General features: G+C 44.2%; 1 protein-coding gene across 3 annotated transcripts in view; it reads left to right on the forward strand.

Moving 5' to 3' along the window:
* LOC144672973 (rab GTPase-activating protein 1-like) overlaps window positions 1-20,522 on the forward strand; it is a 442,218-nt gene that overhangs the window by 142,782 nt on the left and 278,914 nt on the right. For all 3 annotated transcript variants that reach the window (XM_078534975.1, XM_078534977.1, XM_078534976.1), the window contains exons 12-13: window positions 8,039-8,132; window positions 10,705-10,855. In XM_078534975.1, coding sequence (XP_078391101.1) covers window positions 8,039-8,132; window positions 10,705-10,855 — 245 coding nt within the window. The remainder of the gene's footprint in view (window positions 1-8,038; window positions 8,133-10,704; window positions 10,856-20,522) is intronic.

Here is a 20,522-nt window from a genome sequence, read left to right on the forward strand (position 1 = left end):
AACACAATCTGTAAACTCAAGGCCCAGCATATCTCCCACTCCACCATTACCATCAAGCCATGGGATTAACCCTGGTTCCATGAAGAGTGCAGGAGGGCATGCCAGGAGCAGCACCAGGCATACCTAAAAATGAGATGTCAGCTTGGTGAAGCTTTAACGTAGGACTACTTGCGTGCCAAACAGCATAAGCAGCAAGTGATAGACAGAGCTAAGAGATCCCACAGCCAACGGATCAGATCTAAGCTCTACAGTCCTGCCACATCCAGTCGTGAATGGTGGTGGACAATTAAACAACTCACTGGATATCCACCAATATCCCCATCCTCAATGATGGAGGAGCCCAGCACATCAGTGCAAAAGATAAGGCTAAAGCATTTGCTATAACCTTCAGCCACAAATGCCGAGTAGATGATCCATTTCGGCCTCCTCCGGAGGTCTCCAGCATCACAGATGCCAGTCTTCAGCCAATTTGATTCACTTCACGTGCTATCAAGAAATATCAGTGCTGAAGGCACTGGATACTGCAAAGGCTATGGGCCCTCACAATATTCCAGCAATAGTACTGAAGACTTGTGCTCCAGAACTTGCTGCGCCCCTAGCCAAGCTATTCCAGTATGGCTACAACATTGGCATCTACCCGGCTATGTGGAAAATTGACCAGGATGTCCTGTACACAAAAAGCAGGACAAATCCAACCCAGCCAATTACTGCCCCATCAGTCTACCCTCGATCATCTGTAAAGTAATGGAAGGGGCCAGCAACAGTGCTATCAAGCGGCACTTGCTTAGCAATAACCTGCTCACTGATGCCCAGTTTGGGTTCCACCAGGGTCACTTAGCTCCTGACCTCCTCACAGCCTTGGTTCAAACATGGACAAAAGAGCTGAACTCCCGAGGTGAGTTGAGAGTGACTGCCCTTCCGTTTGACTGAGTGTGGCATCAAGGAGCCCTAGCAAAACTGGAGTAAATGGGGATTGCAAGAAAACTCTGCACTGTTTGCATTCATACCTAGCACAAAGGAAGATGGTTGTGGTTGTTGGAGGTCAGTCACCTCAGCTCCAGGACATCACTGCAGGAGTTACTCAGGATAATGTCCTCAGCACAGCCATCTTCAGCTGCTTCATCAATGACCTTCCTTCCATCATAAGGTCAGAAGTGTGGGTGTTCACTGATGATTGCACAATGTTCAGCACCATTTGCGACTCCTCAGATACTGAAGCAGTCAATGTCCAAGTGCAACAAGTTCTGGACAATATCCAGGCTTGGGCTGACAAGTGGCAAGTAACATTCACACCACATAAGTGTCAGGCAATAACCATCTCCTATAAGAGAGAATCCAACCAACCATCGCCCCTTGATGTTCAATGGCATTACCATCACTGAATCTCCCACTATCAACATCCTGGGGCTTCACATTGACCAGAGACTGAACTGGACTGGCCGTATAAATACTGTGGCTACAAGAGCAGGTCAGAGGCTAGAAATCATGTGATGAGCAACTCACCACCTGATTCCCCAAAGCCTGTCCACCATCTACAAGGCACAAGTCAGAAGTGTGATGGAATACTCCCCACTTGCCTGGATGAGTGCAGCTCCCACAACACTTGAGAAGCTTGATACTGTCCAGGACAAAACAGCCCGCTTGATTGGCACCACATCCACAAACATTGACGCACAGTAGCAGCAGTGTGTACCATCTACAAGATGCACTGCGGGAATTCACCAAGGCTCCTTCGACAGCACCTTCCAAATCCATGACCACTACCATCTAGGAGGACAAGGGCAGCAGATAAATAGGAACACCACCACCTGGAAGTTCCCCTCCTAGTCACTCACCATCCTAACTTGGAAAAATCTAGCCATTCCTTCACTGTCGCTGGGTCCAAGTCCTGGAACTCCCTTCCTAACAGCATTGTGGGTGTACCTACACCACATAGACTGCAGCAGTTCAAGAAGGCAGCTCATCACTACCTTCCCATGGTAGGCAATAAATGCTGGCCCAGGCTGGTCCACATCCTGTGAATGAATAAAAAAATTTCTCCTCATCTCAGTCCTAAATGATTGGTCCCTTATCATGAGACTGTGCCCCCATGTTTTAGATTCCCAGGCCAGCGGACACCCTATCAAGCCCCTTCAGAATTTTGTATGTTTGTGAGATCGCCTCTCATTCTTCTAAACTCCTGAGAGTATTCAGCGCCTCATCATCCCAGGGACCAATCTAGTGAATCCTTGCTGTACCGCTTCCAATGCAAGTATATCCTTTCTTAAATGTAGAGACCAGAACTGCACACACTATTCCAGGTGTGGTGTCACCAAAACTCTATACAACTGTATTCTTGTTTACTGTATACTGCTTGTATACTGCTCAGGGGTGGAATTCAAAATCCTTCTGCAAGTCTGAAATCCCCAAAGGCGGGGAATTTCATGGGTAAATCAAATTTAACTGCTTCACAGAGAAAAACCTTGCAACCCAAGGATGGCTTTGATTGGTTAGTGTCTTATGCAAGTTTGTGGCAGAGGAAGAACGTTTTTGGTAGGTAGACACACTTGCATTTATTTAGCACCTTTTACAACCTCAGGTTGTCGCAAAGTGCTTTACTGTCACTGAAGTATGTTTGAAGTGCAGTCAGTAACCATTGCAATACCGGAAATGTGCCAGCCAATTTGTGCAAAGCAAGATCCCACAAACAACAGTTTGATAATGACCAATTAAACTGATTTTTAGCGAAAATGGTTGAGAGAATAAATATTGGATCAGCTGCCCTGCTCTTTTTTTGAACAGTACCAGGGAATCTTTTATGCCCACCTGAGATGGCAGAGGGTCTTCACTTTAATGTCTCATCTGAGGACTGCTGTCCTGACAGTGTAGAGGTCCTTCAGTACTGTACTGATGTGTTGGCCTAAATTATGTGCTGTAGTCTCCAGATTGGGGTTTGGAGCCACAGCATTTGAACTTGGAGGTGAGAGCACTATTCATTGAGCCAAGCCTGGTACCCTAAACAAGACAAAGCTCCTAAATCATGCACAAAACACACACAAAGAGCACCAATTTTCCAGTCTGATTCCGAAGCCCGGGGGCAACACTCAGGCTACAGTATAAACAGTCCACTAGATGCACTCTAATAAACAGTGCATGTCACTGTGATTTAGAAAGGGTTGAAATTAGTACAGCAACAGAGGATAGCACATCTGATGAGCTGAAAACTGGTTATTCTGGCACCATATGGCAAGCTTGGACAGTTAACTTTTTAACTGGCTGGCTTAATTCTCACTAGTAGCATCCAAACTGCACCCAGTTATACAAACACATCCGGCAGGCAATTGAGCCAACGATTCAGTCTGCATTTAGATGATGTATCATGAAGAAATTCAGATCCTGTGTAATAAACAGATTACTCGGCATTCCTCCAAGTGCTTATTTTATGAGATTTTCATTTTCTGTATCAGACATGGCTCTGAGTAAATTCATTTCGCATACTGTCAAATTCAATCTCAGATGAAAGAATTGCATGATCAGCGGGCTCGTTTCCCAAATACTGATAGCAATCTGCAAAGCAATCACAACTTTGTGCTTGCAAACGAAATCATTTAATAGCATCTTTTCTTCTGCGGGCTGAGAGGGTGCTTGAGATTACAAGGGGGCTCCATTTCCAGCTCTTTAACAAAGGCAGAGGCAGTCAAGCAAGGTCGAACAATGAGTAGCTGGGTAATGTTATCTAACATCTGGACACATTTCAGAGCAGCATCCTGTAAGTAAAATGTAAATATTTCCTTTTATTACTGAGTCTTCAAGAGAAAAAAGGAGATGGCGCTTTGTGAAGAGATGGTGCTTTGTGAAGAGATGGATTGTGTTGAGGAATATAAACATCAGTCTTTTATTACAAGCTCAGTCGGTGAGCATTAACTCCTTATTTTCCTTTCTAAATCATTTTGTCTTTCTCTCTTCCCATGCCATGCACCTCCCCCAGCCCTCCACCTACAATACTCTACAACTGGACTCCAGACAATACATAAGAACATAAAGAATAGGAGCAGCACGAGCCATTGGGCTTCTTGAGCCTGCTCCGTCATTCAGTATTACGGCTGATCTTCTACCTCAGCTACACCTTCCTGCACTATCTCCATATCTCTTGGTTACCTGAATATTACAGATCTTGAACAAAAAGAAAGAAGTTCAGTAACCAGTGAAAGTCTTCGCAGATTGACCCGAGATAGGTTGCAGGAAGCGTAAATGACAGACATTGTGCTGGCCGCAGTATATGCAGAACTCTTCTTAAGAACAAGAGGAGGCCAGTCAGCCCCTTGAGCCTGCTCTGTTATTCACTTAAATAATGGCTGATCTGCACCTCACCTCGATTTACCTGCATGAATTCCATATTCCATAATGCCCTTACCTAAAAAATATCAAAATTATTTTGACTACTAACCATTGCAGTTGGGCAACAAGGCAAGGAATGCAACTGCATTTCCATCCACCACTGCCTCCCAATCTCCTGTAACAATCGCATTTGACCTCTGGGAATATGACCAGTGTGGATAAGGCAGCCTTAACCAGAGACCAGCTAGGTTTACCAGCATGCAGATGTTTTTCACCTGCTGAGAGATTTTCATTTCTATAGAACCTTTCCAACTCAGGCCCTCCTACGAAAGTGCTTGAAAGACAATGTAGGAAACGTAGCAGCTAATTTTGCATACAGCAAGCTCCCACAGACAGCAATGTGGTAACGACCAGATAACCTGTTTTGGGTTACCGAAACAGAAATTGCTGAAAATACTCGGCAGATCTGGCAGCAACAGGGGAAAGAGAAACAGAGTTTCTCTGGTCTGCTGACTTGGTTACAAAGTCTTCTCACTGAAATACTGTATGCTCCTTTCATGTTTCATTGAACCAAAATGACAATAAGTGAGCACATCCCACCTGATTACATTAGATCCACAGGCTTCCACAAATAACTCTCTCAACAATATTGAATGGATCGCCGATGCCAAGGATGATTGCATACAATAGCTGTGACAATTTTAAACAGTTTGGCCTTGACTTACCTGTTTTGCTTGCCTCAGAAATTTGCACCATATCTGGCTTCTAAGGCAATGAGAGAATTTTGAGAAAATCTGCCTGAACTTAGCTGTTCTTCCAGTATTACAAAATAGTTAAAAATTTAACACTGGCAAAAATAGATTTTTTTCAATAACTCAGTAGGATACAATATAAAAATGTTGAGTCAGATTTATTTAGTTTGGATTAAATGCAGCTGGGTATTATTCTAAGCACTGTTTCGACTGTGGGCACAGTTAAAACACTTGTGCACAGTGTTGGAATTGTCGGAATCTTTTTTGTTTCCCTCAATGATTTTCAAATTTGCTTTTCAGAGTCATATAGCAGAGAGGAGGCCATATAGCCCATCCAGCCTGTGCCGGCTCTTTGGTGGAGCTATGGAATTAATTCTGTTCTTCTGCCATTTCCTCATAGTCTGCAAATTTTCCTTTTCAAGTATTTATCCAATCCAAGTTTCAACTAAGTAAAAGCTTGGGGGACAGCCATTTCATTTCCCATGGTTCATTTCCCATGGCAATGCCTCGACCAATCAGAGTTGACCTGTCTGGTTTGAATTTGAACATTAGCTTTGCAGTTAACTGTTCCCTTCTGCATTCTCCATGGCAATGCCTCTACCAATCAGAGTCCACTTGCCAATCAATCAGCATTCTCTCCTCATGTAGTATAAATTGTTGTTCCTTTCACTGTTGGTATTCTCGCAAGCTGTCCTGATGAGCTTTTAATAAAACAATTTATTTTTTCTGCTTTGTAGTTACAGAGCAACAACCAGGCAAGGAAAAGCCTCAAGGAACAGCTGCGTAATTGTAGTAATTTTGAGTTAACACAGTATGGTGGAGATATGCGTGCTACTGAATGCCCTCTTCACTTCTTCTGAAACTGTGCCTCCTAGTTCTAGATCCCCATGAGGGGGAAACATCCTCTCAGCATCTACCCTGTCAAACCACCTCAGAATCTGATATCTTTCAATAAGATAACCTCTCATTCTTCTCAAGTCCAATGAGTATAGGCCCAATCTGCTCAACATTTCCTCACATGACAATCCCTTCATCTCAGGAGTCAACCGAGTGAACCTTCTTTGAAATGCCTTCAATGCAAGTATATCCCTCCTTAAATAAGGAGACCAAAATTGTTTGCAGTACTCTAGGTGTGGTCTTACCAACACCATGTACAGTTGTAGCAAGACTTCCCTTTTATATTCCATCCCCCTTGCAATAAAGGCCAATATTCTGTTTGCCTTCCTAATTACTTATAGTACCCTTATGCTAACTTTTTGTGATTTATGTACAAGGACAACCAGATCCCTCTGTACCACAGCATTATGTAGCCTTTCTCCATTTAAATAATACTTTGATTCTCTATTCTTCCCACCAAAGTGGACAACCTCACATTTTCTTACATTCTACCCCATGTGCCAAATTTTTGCCCACTGACTTAAGCTATCTATATCCCTTTGCAGATTATTTTTGTCCTCCTCACAACTTACTTTCCTACCTATCATTGTATCGTCAGCAAATTTGGGCAAAATAAACTCTGTTCCAAGTCATTAATAAAGATCCTAAGTAATTGAGGCCCCAGCACTGATCCCTGTTGCGCTCTACTAGTTATAGTTTGCCGACCTGAAAATGACCCATTTAGACCGATTCTCTGTTCCCATTTAGTTAGCCAATCTTTTGCCCATGCTAATATGTCAGCCCCAACACCATGAGCTTTTATCTTGTGCAGGAACTTTTTACATGGCACTTTATCGAATGGCTTTTGGAACTCTAAATACATTACATCTATTGGTTCTCCTTTATCCACCCTGCCTGTTACATCCTTAAAGAACTCTACTAAATTTGTCAGACACAATTTCCCATTCATAAATCTGGCTGATTGTATTATGAATTTCTAAATGTCCTGCTACTACTTTAATAATGGACTCCAGCGTTTTCCTAATGACAGATGTTAGGTTAAAATAACAACAGAAAATGTTGGAAAAACTCAGTTCCATCAGCATCTGTGGAGAGAGAAATAGAGTTAATGTTTCGAGTCCTTATGCAGAAGAATCATATGGACTTGAAAAATTAACTGTTTCTTTCTCCACAGATGCTGCCAGACTTGCTGAGCTCTTCCAGCATTTTCTGTTTTTATTGCAGATTTCCAGTATCTGCTAAATTTTGCTTTGATACAGATGTTAGGCTAACTGGCCTATAGATTCCTGTGTTCAGTCTCCCTCATTTCTTGAATAGGGACATTACGTTTGTGGTTTTCCAGAATCGAGGGCATTTTGGAAGATTACAGTCAGTTTATATTGCCCCTCCAAAATTCTCTTACCAAAATTAAGGCTGGTGGCAGGAGGCCATGGTGGCAGTGGAAGCAACAGTCCCCAACACCTGGGTAAGATCTGGAAAGGGAGGGGTGGGGAGTGGTGGTTGGCGCAGGGTAGGCTCAAGCTTCCACTCTGGTACCTAATCCAAGCATTTCTCCTCCTCCTCCTGGACCCATGGGGAAGTTAAAAGCAAAATGTTGAAATTACTCATTTGTGTCTCTGAGGTCTTAACTGGGAAAACTACCTCAGTTTCCTCCCCTCGCCCCACCCCCCTCATCTCTGCTTTGTTGCCACCAGTTAAAATAGTGACCAGGCCCTGATTACCTCATCTTATTGAAAGAAGGAACCTGTTGAATTCAGGCAGGTGTGCTTTCTGTTTGCACAACTGGTTAGTATTGAACTGGGTGGAGGGCGATGTGAGTTAGACTCTCGGCTGATTTGTGCCAGGCCGGCAGGGTTAAAATTGCCCTGACTGTGCCAGCCAAATCAAGGAAAAGTTTGATGAAAGAAAGTTTGTGTAATTAATTATTGTGTACAGCAACAGCACATACCAAATGCAGAAGCCATTGAATCTGGTGCTCTCAGCATCCCCCTGTGATCCATAGCCTCCTTGGTTTCAAAATCTCGATCTGCCTATTGATACAGAGCTGAGCATGGCCTCTCTTTTTCTTACAGACAGTGATAATGAACTGTCGAGTGGCACAGGGGATGTTTCCAAGGAGTGCCCTGAGAAAATCCTGGAATCGTGGGGGGAGTTGCTGCACAGATGGTGAGTACCATTCTAAAAGGAAGTGAATCTGCATTCTACTGCAGGACACTTTTATTGTATGTTGACAACTCAAGATGTTTCTTTTTGCTGATCTACCATTGCTGGTAAACCTAATGGTTGGGGGAATAAAATGATGTATTGATTTCCAGTGATGTCACCATCTGGCATGGCTGCTCCTTGATGAACGCTTGAGTCTCAGCTCTTTTCTCTCTCTCTTGTTTGCCCTCTTGTCTCTATAACTCTCTCTCTCTCTCTCCCTCGCATACACATGTTCCTTCTCTTTCGCTTGCTCTCTTTCTCACACTCTTGCACTTAATGGCGCTCTCTTTATCACACACTTCTTTGCTCCCTTGTTTATCCTCTCTCACCCACAGCCTCACCCTTGTGATCTTTGTCCCATGCTCTCCTCTGCACACTCCACCCCATGCACATCCTCTGCAGTTGACCCCTGCAGTAACACCCCATTTCTCCATCTCCTGTGCTCTCTGTGTAATACCACTCTCTCTTCTCTACCCTTCCTTGCGTGCCCTTCCACCCCAACCTCATCCCGCCCCCTCTCTCACCCACCCCCTTTGCTCTCCCCTTCGCTCTGCTGGCCTCCTTGTGCTTTCTGCCTTGCCCTCCCTCACCCGCTTCCTTGCTCTCTCAGCCTCCCTCCCTCCCCTCATGCACCCTCTCATCCTCTCTCTTCTCCCCTTGCGTGCTCACTCTCTCGGCCCCTTTCTCCTGTCCCTTTGCAAGCCCTCTCTCTTGCACCCTCGTTCTCCTTTGCATTTCTTTCTTTCCCTTGTGCGCTATCTTTCTCCTTCATGTTTCACTCACTCTCTCCCTTGTTCTCTGCCTCTCCCTTGCCTGTGCTCCCAGTGCTTTCACTCCCTTTCTCCTCTTCATGCTGTCTCTCTCTCTGCTCATCATTCATGCTCTCTCTCTCATTTCTTATCTCTCTCTCTCTCTTCTGTCTTTCTCTCTCCTTTGCTCTCTTACTCCACAGCTGCTTTAAAACCATAGAATGTGAGGGATATCTTTTTCCAAATATAGAATTTGTTTGTTTTCAGAAACGCAGAGCAGTTTTTTAAAAAAAAAGTCAATGTCTGCTTTTAGCAAATAGCTCAGCTGCTGCCTGTGACATTCTGTCATTGATCACAGTGCAACAATACCCATTTGGACCGAGATCCTGAGATACCGAACGTCGCAGTAACCCTCAAGGAGGGTTACCAAGCAGGAGGAAAATTATTCTCAGCAATATTGGTGATTCCTGGAGGTATCCCATGACTTGTGTTTCCGGTATGTTGTTTGAAGGGTCATCTAGAAGCTCTTGTGATCTTTCTGGGTCGTTCCCTGTGAATTCATCCTGAAGCTAGTTGATAAAGTAGGAAATCAGACATCAACCTTTTACTTAATACTAGATTTATTATAGAATGCAGCATTACAAATGTTTGCCTCTTCCCTAACCAACACGCAGTGTCCCAAAAATCTGTCTTTATAACTCTTGAAAACAAACAAATGATCAACCCTTCAGAAAGGGGCACTGTAATATAAGTCTCTCTTTAAATTTGCTCAAGGTACTTAATACCTTCATCTCGATAATACAATTAACTTACCATTAACATTCTCTACGTTGAAAAATGCTGGGTTTTGACCTGTAAAGATACTAAATCAATGTCAGTGATTGTGCTTCACCTTGTCTCCAGATGCTCATTTGAAAACAGATTCGTGGCAGCGCAGTATGCTACTCAGCCCTTCTCACCTCTGCACAATGAGGATTACTTACAGGAGTTGATTTTACACCATCCCTTCTTTCTGCTTTCTCCCCAAATTAACCTCATCTTGCTGCACACCCCCCTGCTCCCCTCCCTACCCCCCCTCCAAATCTAGCTCCTGTAGTACTCTTGCCTATGGTCAGAAAGCCCTCGATTGAAGACCCATTGCAGAAACTTAAGCTGCACTTCAGTGCAGTAGAGAGGGAGTGCTGCGCTGCTGAGGGTTTTGTTTTATGGAATAGTTGTTAAACTGAGGCCCTGCCTGCCCCTCAGCTGGACGTAAAAAAAATCCCACAGTAATATTTGAAGACTGGCAAGAGAGCACCCCCCTCCCCCCCAGTGCCCTAGCCTATGTTTATCCTTTGACCTTGAATGGTACCAGAGAATTTTTTATGTTCACATAAAAGAACCTCATTTCTTTGCCTTGATGGATCGGTGGCACCTCTAATCACGGCACTCCTTCAGTCCTGCACTGAGATGTGTCAGCTGTATTGGAGTGTGCCTCAAGCCCCCATCTTTACAACATGAAGGCAAGACTGCAGCCCACTTAGCCACCGCTAAAACCATGTAGCAGAATATGGTAACAATGTGACATCAGACAGACAGAGGCATGGGGTGGGGAGACATGAAAACTCAGGAGTGGCAATTAAACCAGGAAGTATAGGAAGGGGGGCAGAACTTTAATTTAATTTTTCAACTGTGAGCAAGGACAGTGCCAGATCGATTCATGTATTGATGCTTTATTAGGACTGAGCAGTAAAGCAAAGTTTTGTCTAAACGAGTGCACCTGTTAACAGAGTCTCTTCCCTCAGGCACAGCAATTTGACTGCCAGGCCCAAAGGGCTGCCTATCCTCGTCAGAAATGGTGTTCCAGAAGCACTCCGAGCAGAGGTTTGGCAACTGTTGTCGGGTTGCCATGACAATCAAGCGATGCTGGAAAAATACAGAAACCTGATCACTAAGGTAGGGCAAAGCTGAGCTTGATGTTGTTGCTGTTGGAGATAACAGACGGCTGTCTCTAGTGACTGAGGTTCCAGAGGTCATGGCGCCGTTGCATTGTGTTCACGTGTGCGAAGCCGGTTGTTCTGTGTTCACGTGTGCGAAGCTGGTCGTACTGTGTTCACGTGTGCGAAGCCGGTTGTTCTGTGTTCACGTGTGCGAAGCCGGTCATACTGTGTTCACGTGTGCGAAGCCGGTCGTTCTGTGTTCACGTGTGCGAAGCCGGTCGTTCTGTGTTCACGTGTGCGAAGCCGGTCGTTCTGTGTTCACGTGTGCGAAGCCGGTCCTACTGTGTTCACGTGTGCGAAGCCGGTCCTACTGTGTTCACGTGTGCGAAGCCGGTCCTACTGTGTTCACGTGTGCGAAGCCGGTCGTACTGTGTTCACGTGTGCGAAGCCGGTCGTACTGTGTTCACGTGTGCGAAGCCGGTCGTACTGTGTTCACGTGTGCGAAGCCGGTCGTTCTGTGTTCACGTGTGCGAAGCCGGTCGTTCTGTGTTCACGTGTGCGAAGCCGGTCGTTCTGTGTTCACGTGTGCGAAGCCGGTCGTTCTGTGTGCGAAGCCGGTCGTACTGTGTTCACGTGTGCGAAGCCAGTCGTTCTGTGTTCACGTGTGCGAAGCCGGTCGTTCTGTGTTCACGTGTGCGAAGCCGGTCGTTCTGTGTTCACGTGTGCGAAGCCGGTCCTTCTGTGTTCACGTGTGCGAAGCCGGTCCTTCTGTGTTCACGTGTGCGAAGCCGGTCCTTCTATGTTCACGTGTGCGAAGCCGGTTGTTCTGTGTTGACACACATAGGCAGATTTACTCTGAACTTGATTTGTGATGAGAGCAACTTGTATTGGATACCTTTTTCGTTTCTGTGCTCTCCAACTTGCCATCTTCCTCCAGTTTACCTTGACAATGGAAAGTGCGGGGTCCAAGAGTTGAAGACCCCAGCCAGACACAGCAGTGCTGAGTAGACAGGGCAGCTGTGGGTTATATCTTGGGCAGGAAGCAGGCACGAGTGGCTTTCGTTGAGAGGTGTGAAGTTAGTGTGGAATAGGAGGCTTTTCTCCTCCTTAATTTGGTATGAATGATTCTAAATGTGGAGCTCTTGTCACTGCAGCTGATTACAAGTCTCAATGATTGAATTTGCAGCAATAATAAGAAACATTGCTCTCATCGAGTTGCTGTCCTTTTGCTGCTGTCCTGCTGTTCATTGTGTTAATGATCAGTACTGAACCTGCGCAGACTACAAATGTGCACATAGAGACATTTCCCATGTGTGTTGTCATTTTTATACACTGAAGGGAGAAGAATTATTTAAAATGAGTGTCCTTAAAAGCAAAGGAGCAGACAATGAGCTGTGCTGACACTTGACTTGTTTAACAGGACAATGTTTGTTCAGGAAGGTGAGCAGGTCTTTTTCGTAAGGTGTCAGAGGAATCACGGATGTAGGTGGGAAGGGACTGGACAAGGGGAGAGAGAAGGGAGTCAGAGCTTTTAGCTTTTTGTTTTTATCTTTGTTCAGGAAGGGGTGACCCTGTTCAAGGGCGGCCACAAACAAGTTTAAAAAATTCTTTCGAGTTATCAACAGTCACAGATTGCAACTCTTTTGAGTACAATCACAGTTCTTGGTTTTCCGGGAGTGGGAATTGAACCCACAACCCTCTGATTCAAAGGCGAGGGTGCTATGAACTGAGCCACAAGTTTAAACATGCACATTGATGCAGACACCATTTGACATCGTTTGTGCTTAATTAGTAAAGTAGGATCCAAGTGTGAGGAATCAAGTGTGGTGCACCCATTTCTGTAGTTGATGGTGTGGGTGTACACGCAGGTGGGCTTGTCAGCCGTGTTCGGTTTGCTTGCACTGAGGTTGCAACACCAGTGGTATGTGTACGCTCAGGCTGTGTGGCATGCTCTTGTTCTTTGAGGCTGTTTTAGCATTGGCTGGGAGGCTCTGCCTGCTGGAGTGTTGGCACTACCCCTCCCCAGGGGGCAGGTTTGCTCCGCTGTGGTGGTGATACTGAGAGCCCTGCCTCTCTCCCTCTTGCCCTGTTCCTCCCTTGTCTGTCACATATCTTGATTGTAGCACTTCCCAATCTCCTCCCTCACTGTGTTTTTCTGGCCATTGTTTTGCCATGGCGCTGATTATGGGGCACAGCGCGGGAAGGTGGATCTCTGGTGCAGAGTGTAGCAAGAGGTCTTCAGTGTTGCTGGATTGTGGAGGTGATGCAGTTCTTTGTGTTGGGTGGGAATCAGTCTGTTTGCTAACTGCTGCAGGGAATAACCTGGCCCGTGTGGATGCACAGTCTTGATTTGCAACCCTTTCCCTTGACAGTTTGATGTGACAGGCTGCAGGTCATTCATATAGTGACTGTGTCCATCCTAATGATTGGCTTGCATGAATTTTAGTTTTTGCTTCCAGTTCATTGCCTTTAATACGTGAGGGGAGTAATGCTTAACATGTTTACAGGGAGAGTGTTCCTGTGTGTATTGGGTTGAACTCACCCTTTGTTAACCCTTGAACCCTTTTCCCCAGAGCTGCTTTTGTTTCATTGCTGCACTCACTGACCGTGAAACTGAAACTAGCAGCAGCCTTCCTGGAATAAAACAGCAGCTTATTTCACTCTGTCAGCAAACACCTTTGCAAACTGCATTGTGCACTTACTGTGTCTGTGCCATTCAGAAAATTATTTTTGGAATCATTCTTTTATCAGTTGACACTTGGAGCCTCTTCTGATAATTGTCACTGTGTTATCAGATCTCTTCCCCGTTAATTTGCCCTTGGTAAATGCGTATTGTCCACACTGAGCATCTCTTTATTGTCCAGCATATCCGTTTTGGTAAGGATTGAATTCTTGAACCTATATTCCTGGATGTTCATTTTCACTGTATAACATACACTTTCCATCAATCAGTACTTAAGTGGTGTGGGGACTGATATTGTAATGAGTTTGGATGTTAGTTTGTGTCCGTGAGATCTGTTCCAGCTTGCCTTTCTTTCTGTATCTGCGCTGGGCTTTGGGGACTGAGTTGGGAGAGGGTTGCCTTTTGTGTGGTTGCATCAGGTCCAAATGTGCAATGTGTTAACTTCCATAACACTATGGTATTCCAGTTTGAGACTATCATCTCTTCTCAGGCTTGGGGATTTACTCTCAGCTTTTGATGCTGGCCTAGTTATTGAGTTTGAGTATTCCGTTTTGCATTAAAGATCTAAGAATGTAGCTTCTGCAAGTATACAAGTGAGCATTAAGCTCCATTGTCTAACGATCTCTGGTTAATTGGAGTTTTAAGTCTTAAATCCGTTTTTGTGAAGATCCCATTGAAGGGTAAGTATCATTAAAATGAACACTGTTCAGTTGCAACTTTGGAAAGGAGTTATATTTGCTTCAGATTATCTGGTCATTATTACATTGCTGTTTGTGGGACCTTGCTGTGTGCAAAATGGCCACCATGTTTCCTAGATTATACCAGTGACTACACTTCAAAAACTACTTGATTGGCTGTAAAACACTTTGAGACGACCTGAGGTTGTGAAAGGTGCTTTCGAAATGCAAGTTATTGTTCTTGAGGGGTGAATATGATTTTTCTTTGCTCAAACCAAGATATTTGCATATCTACTTTGTAGCTGATGTTTCACAGACCGAGAGGACGTGAACCCAACGCCAAATGTAACACAAAAAAGCCACCATTTTGAGAGATATTGTTTGACTGCTGTTCTAAAGTATTCGATGGGTTTCTGTTCAGTATACTCATTCCCTCATCTTCTCAATATCCCTTTGCAGCTTCCTTTGGTCTTCTAAAGAATGAACTATTCCTCATATTTTGATATGACTGCCTTCTCTTGGTTCATATCCAAATCATTAACACACATTGAACAGAAGAGGCCCCACAACAGAACCATGTCAGACTATCCATGTCCAAGTAATCTGGAAAACTGCCCTTAACTCCTCCTCTCTTCTTCCATCTAACCAAGTTTTAATTCAGTTTGCTATCATTCTCCTAATTCCATACCCCTTCGTCTCCTCTGGTTGATCTCATGTGTGATATCTTGTCGAATGTTTCCCTGAAGTCTATCTCAATAATTACCTGTATATTAAATAATCACTGCACCTTTTTTAAAGAATGCTAACATTTTTTTGCGCAAAATACCTCATACACTGCAACTACCTACCTTTGTCACCTCATCAAAGAATTCAGTGATGTTCATTGAGCATGATTGTCCTTCTTGGAATTTGTGCCGGTGTCTCATGTTGGATAAAAAGAAATAAATGTAATAAACCTGCAGCATGCAGATTTTTTTTGTGAACACTTAAATTAGCCTGTAGATTGCAGGCGGTGAATTCTGAGCTGTGCCATTAGGAGGGATAGAGTCCACATATTCACACTGCTTATCTCCCAATTATCTTAATGGATGTGCTGGGCTTAATTTAATTTTCTTTTAATAATCTGACATGTTAAATCAAGTAGTGTACACATCAGTACTAATTTAGAGAAGGTACTTAACCTGAGGGCCAGTGTTGGCACCAGTCCATCACTCTCCACACTGTAGAGAAACTACAGTGCAGCACCTATTGAAACGGTCAGACTTCTTTCCCAATTGACGTTCAAGAGCAGGCACGGACCAACGGTCATACTTCTGTCTCTTCAGTCAAGGTGTTCAGCTGTCCTCTGATGAAATATTAATTAAGAAGCCTGTTCTACAGATGGTGAACATTGTTCATTGCTAGCAGGCAGCATTGCTGGCCTTAGTTGACTTTGACAAGCACTGAAGGTGCAAGCACTGATAAAAACAGACACCTTGTAATCAAATAATTTGATGCAAGGCCCTTCCTTCGTGTTAAGTTGACTAAATAGAATTTCTATAAATAAGCAGTGTTATCGTTGCCGATGTCTGCATGTAATTTGCTGCTAATAATGTAATGGAGTAAATAACAATAACTAATACTGGTGTAATAATTATTACAAAGGCAACTCTTTAACTGGACTGTAACTAGGACAAGGTAGGTAATTAAACTCTGTGACTGGCAGCGAGCGAGTGTGGCCCTGTGACTCATAATGAGCAGCAGTGCCCTGCTTAATTTTGACATTCACTGGGCTCACAATCAAAGAATGACTTGGGCAAGACCCTGGAAAGTTGTTCAGTGTCCATGGGACTGTACGAAAGGGGTTTCATGTAATAGAGAAGAATGAAAGTACTTTCATTTCTATAGCACCTTTCACAACCTCAGGATGTCCCAAAGCGCTTTACAGCTAATGGAGTACTCTTTGAAGTGTAGCCACTCTTGTAATATAGGACTTGGGCACAGTAAGCTCCCACGCACAGCAACCTGATAATCAATAGTGGTGGCTCTTGAGAGATAAATATTGGCCAGGACACCAGAGAGAACTCTCAGGCTCTGCTATAAAATAATAGCACGGGATCTTTTTATATCCATCCAAGAGAGCAGGTGGGGCCCCTATTTTTAACATTTTGTCCGAAAGATGTTAATAATTCTTTACTCTGGGGTCTTTGCCCTGTAAATCTATCTTTTTCTATTCCTCTTTTACTGTATGAATGCACAGGGGGCTGTGTAGCGAACCCCTCCCCCCATTTTGAGTGCGTGCAAATAAACTAACCCTATGAGTTCACTGGAATTTGCTGTGGGGTTATTAATAGAAAATTGGATCGCACCAAAACTGAGGGCCCGGGAAATACGCTGCCCCTTATAAAGGGGGAAGCAAATCAAAACACCTTTCTGTTTATGGACAGGTGGTGAGAGCAGAGATCAGAGCTGTTTAAATTAACCCCCTTCCTGTCCGTAATACATCGCAGAGAAGCTATTTGTTTGCGTACCATTTCAGGCAGTTCAAGCTTTTAATCTATCTGTGATGAAGCTTGAATTTGGAAAGAGAATTAAGATTACAGGGTGCAAGTATAGAAGGAGTTATATTGTTGGAAGTTTACATGCAGACACGCTCCAAGTGTCACAGTTCTCTGAGCCGGCACTTGATTATTATCACTCAGCAAGGCTGCGTTTATGTTACTTTGACAGTTTTATTGTCTGCATTTATCTCTTCCAGGAGGTAGAGGATTGCACCATTCTGTCAGAGGCACTGCTGCATCCTTGATGTGTGAGTTATGAAGGCAGACGGGAATAATAATGAGCATGATATAAACACTGTGATTAATATACTCACAAGTGATGTTTATTAGATTTTACGGCAGCTTTCTGCGGTATATCTTATAAACTTGTATAGCACAGGTGTATCGTAATGCTCAATTTGTCTTTCAACTGTGGATACTGTTTGACAAGAACCTTATCTCTTTCTGTTAGTCAGGTAGACTGAACTTAAGAATAGAATTTTAAAAAAAAATAAACTATCCTTTAAATTGAGGTTTTGATCATATAAAAAATAGAGGTTCTTGTTATCTTAAGTAGCCAGTGGCTCTCCCAGTGATGTAGCTCTCAGAGGGTTGGAGGTTATCTGTTATAAACAATGCTGTGATGTGAGAGGCTCAGGCTGGGACACGCACACACACACACGCACTTGACTGATAGGACTTAGAAGGAAGCTTGTTAGAGGTGAAAAGAAACACTCCCATTAAATAGCACATTTCACAATCTCAGGGCATCCAAAAGTGCTTTACAGGCTTTGAAGCACTTTTGTAATTTTTTAATTACTTGTGTAATTTAGGAATGGCGACAGCCAATTTCCTTTTGTGATGTTGCTTGAAGGATAAATACCGGCTAGGAGACTGAATAGTTCTCCTGCCACCTAGTGCCATAGGAACTTTTACGTCCACCTGAGAGGGCAAATGGGCCTCAGTTTAACTTCTCCTCTGAGAGGGCAGCACCTCTGACAGTGCAACATTCCTTCAGTACTGCAGTCGTAGTGTCAGTCTGGATTATGTGCTCAAATCTCCAGAATAGGATTTGAACCTACAAACTTCTGAATCAGAGGCAAGATGGCTACCTACTGACAATACAATTGCAGTGTTCTAGTTTATAAAATGATTGTTTGCATCATGATGGTCAGCTCAGTGTTAAGCATCGCTTGGTGTGGCTCAGGAATCCCATTCTGGCATGGCAGTTTCTGCTGCATTTGCTTCAGTGGAAGATAGTGGCTGAGAAGGTGCATGATTGCTGGCCTCTGTTTTTTCTGGGTCCTCTTCTTGACCAGCTGAGCTTTTTGTGCCTGCACATTTCTTCTAAACAGTCTCCAGAGGTCACAGCTGTTAGTGACTGTCTCCCAATGTCTGGCATCTTCGTATCTCGCTTGTAGGTGTTCTTGTAGTGGATAAATGGACACCCAAGAGGTCGTGACCTAGCGGCCAATTTACTGTACAGAAGACCTTGGGGTACATGACCGTCATCCATCCATTAAATGTGGCTGAGTCAGCGCAGATGCCTTTGGCTTAGCAATGAGTGTATGCTGATGGAATTAGCATGCTCCAGGACCTCTGATTTGGTGACCTTGTCCTGCCAGGAGATGCCAAGATTATGTCTGAGACAGTGAAGATAGAAACTGTTCAGCCCTTTCTCCTGCCTAGCATATGTTGTCCATGTCTCAACACTGTAGAGGAGTGTGCTGAGGACGAAGGCTTGGTAGACTCGGAGTTCTGTGTTCTCAGTCAGCTTGCTGTTGTTCTACAGCAACAACAGCAGTACTATTTAATAAACTCATCAAGTATGCAGGGAACAAGATTTTTACATGGAAGGATCTGCGATCACATTGCTCATGGCTTTGTAAAATGTATTTCCCTCCTAATTTATAGATAAAATGGCAAATTTGTCCCTTCAATACCACGCCATAAAATAAATCAGAAATGAATGCATGTGACACATGGTAGATGCAGAAATAAACAACCCATTGAGCCTATTTAGATTGCTTCTCCAATTACCTCAGACAAAAGTTTAAAAGTTCATATGTTCATATTTTCACAAAACCAAACCAGACCAAACCAAAATTCTACAAATAGCTTCCCCTTTGTTGCCGTCATTCCTCAATTCTTATTGTTAGTTAATGGGGCTGGGGTGAGGTTTAAAAAATTCCCAGCACACTTTGGCAATGACCAGTCTCGTCCATTGTCAGTGTTCTGTCACCCCTCAAATGTGTGAGTGCAGTGGCAGCCTCCAGACTGGAATCAAGACTTACACTGTTACACTCAGAATGGAGGCAGGCCTGAGGCTGCATTCTGGGTATTCCCACATCCTGATGCATTGTAGTTTGCTACCTGGTTTAAGCTTCTGCATTCAGCTGATCTGAAAGCACAAGCTTCTCTGAATGAGGCTGTCGAAGGATTAAGTCGAGACGTTTAACCTGGTGTTTTTCTGCCTATCATTTTTGTATGTTTGTATGTTAAATAGCCTGCCGGTGCTTTTATCTATGCCTCCCAGCCTTTTAATGACCTGGGGTCATATTCCCTTCTATCTTTTCACTGATAAAACCAGATATTCCCTGTGAGTCATTCCTCATTGCTAGGATAGCGGAGCCGGAGAGTTAAAAGAGCATGAGAAGAAGTGAGACTGAGAGCGGAGCCAGAGAGTTAAAAGATAGCGAGAAGGGGCGAAAATGAGATAAACAAAGTAAATTGTAGTGTAGATAGGGATTATTCTAAATTAGGATAATAATTAAAATAAATTAGTAAATACTGTGGTAAATGCATAAAATATAAGGTATGTCAGTGCAGCTCGGCCATGTGGAATGTGCACCTTGCGGGATGTGGGAAGTCATGCAGGCACAAAGTGCCCTCAGTGACTACATCTGCAGGAAGTGTCACCAGCTGCAGAAACTTGAGCCCTGAGTTGCGGAGCTTGAGCGGTGGCTGTGATGCATCCACAAAGTGGAGGATTACGTGGATAGTATGTTTAGAGAGGTGGTCACACTGCAGAGAGGGAATGGGTGACTGCCAGAGTATCTAAGAGAAACAGGCAGATAGTACAGGAATCCCCTGAGGATATCTTGCTCTCTAACTGCTTTTCCATTTTGGATACTGGTGAGCGAGATGGCCCCTCAGATGACTGTAGCAAGAGCCAAGCCTATGGCACCGCAGGTGGCTCAGCTGCACAGGAGGGAGGAGGAAGAGTGGAAGTGCTATAGTAGTAGGGGATTCCATAGTTCAGGGAGCAGACAGCGTTTCTGCGACCATAGACATGACTCCAGGATGGTATGTTGCCTCTCTGGTGCCGGGGTCCAGGATGTCACAGGGCGGCGCCAGGACATTCTTTTGGGGCTGGCCGAACAGCCAGGGGTCACGGTCCACATTGGGACCAATGACATAGGTAGGAAAAGGGATGAGGTCCTGAAAGCAGATTTTAAGGATCTAGGAAGGGAATTAAAAAGCAGGACCTCAAGAGCAGCAATCTCAGGATTACTCCCAGTGCCACATGCTAATGAACATAAGAATTGGAAGATTGAGCAGTTCAACACGTGGCTGGAGAAATGGAGTAGGTGGGGAGGGCTTTAGATTTCGGAGGCATTGGGATTGGTTCTGGGGCAGATGGGACCTGTACAAGAAGGTTGGGTTACACCTTAACTGGACTGGCGGGGAGGTTTGCTAGTGCTGTTGGGGAGGGTTTAAACTAGATGGGCAGGGCGATGGGAACCTGGGGGGGATATTCAGAGTGCAGTGGAGAAAAATTGGCAGTGGGAACTAGTGAAGTAT

This window comes from Cetorhinus maximus, unplaced genomic scaffold (assembly GCF_964194155.1).
Source record: "Cetorhinus maximus unplaced genomic scaffold, sCetMax3.hap1.1 HAP1_SCAFFOLD_182, whole genome shotgun sequence".
Classification (NCBI taxonomy): Eukaryota; Metazoa; Chordata; class Chondrichthyes; order Lamniformes; family Cetorhinidae; genus Cetorhinus; species Cetorhinus maximus.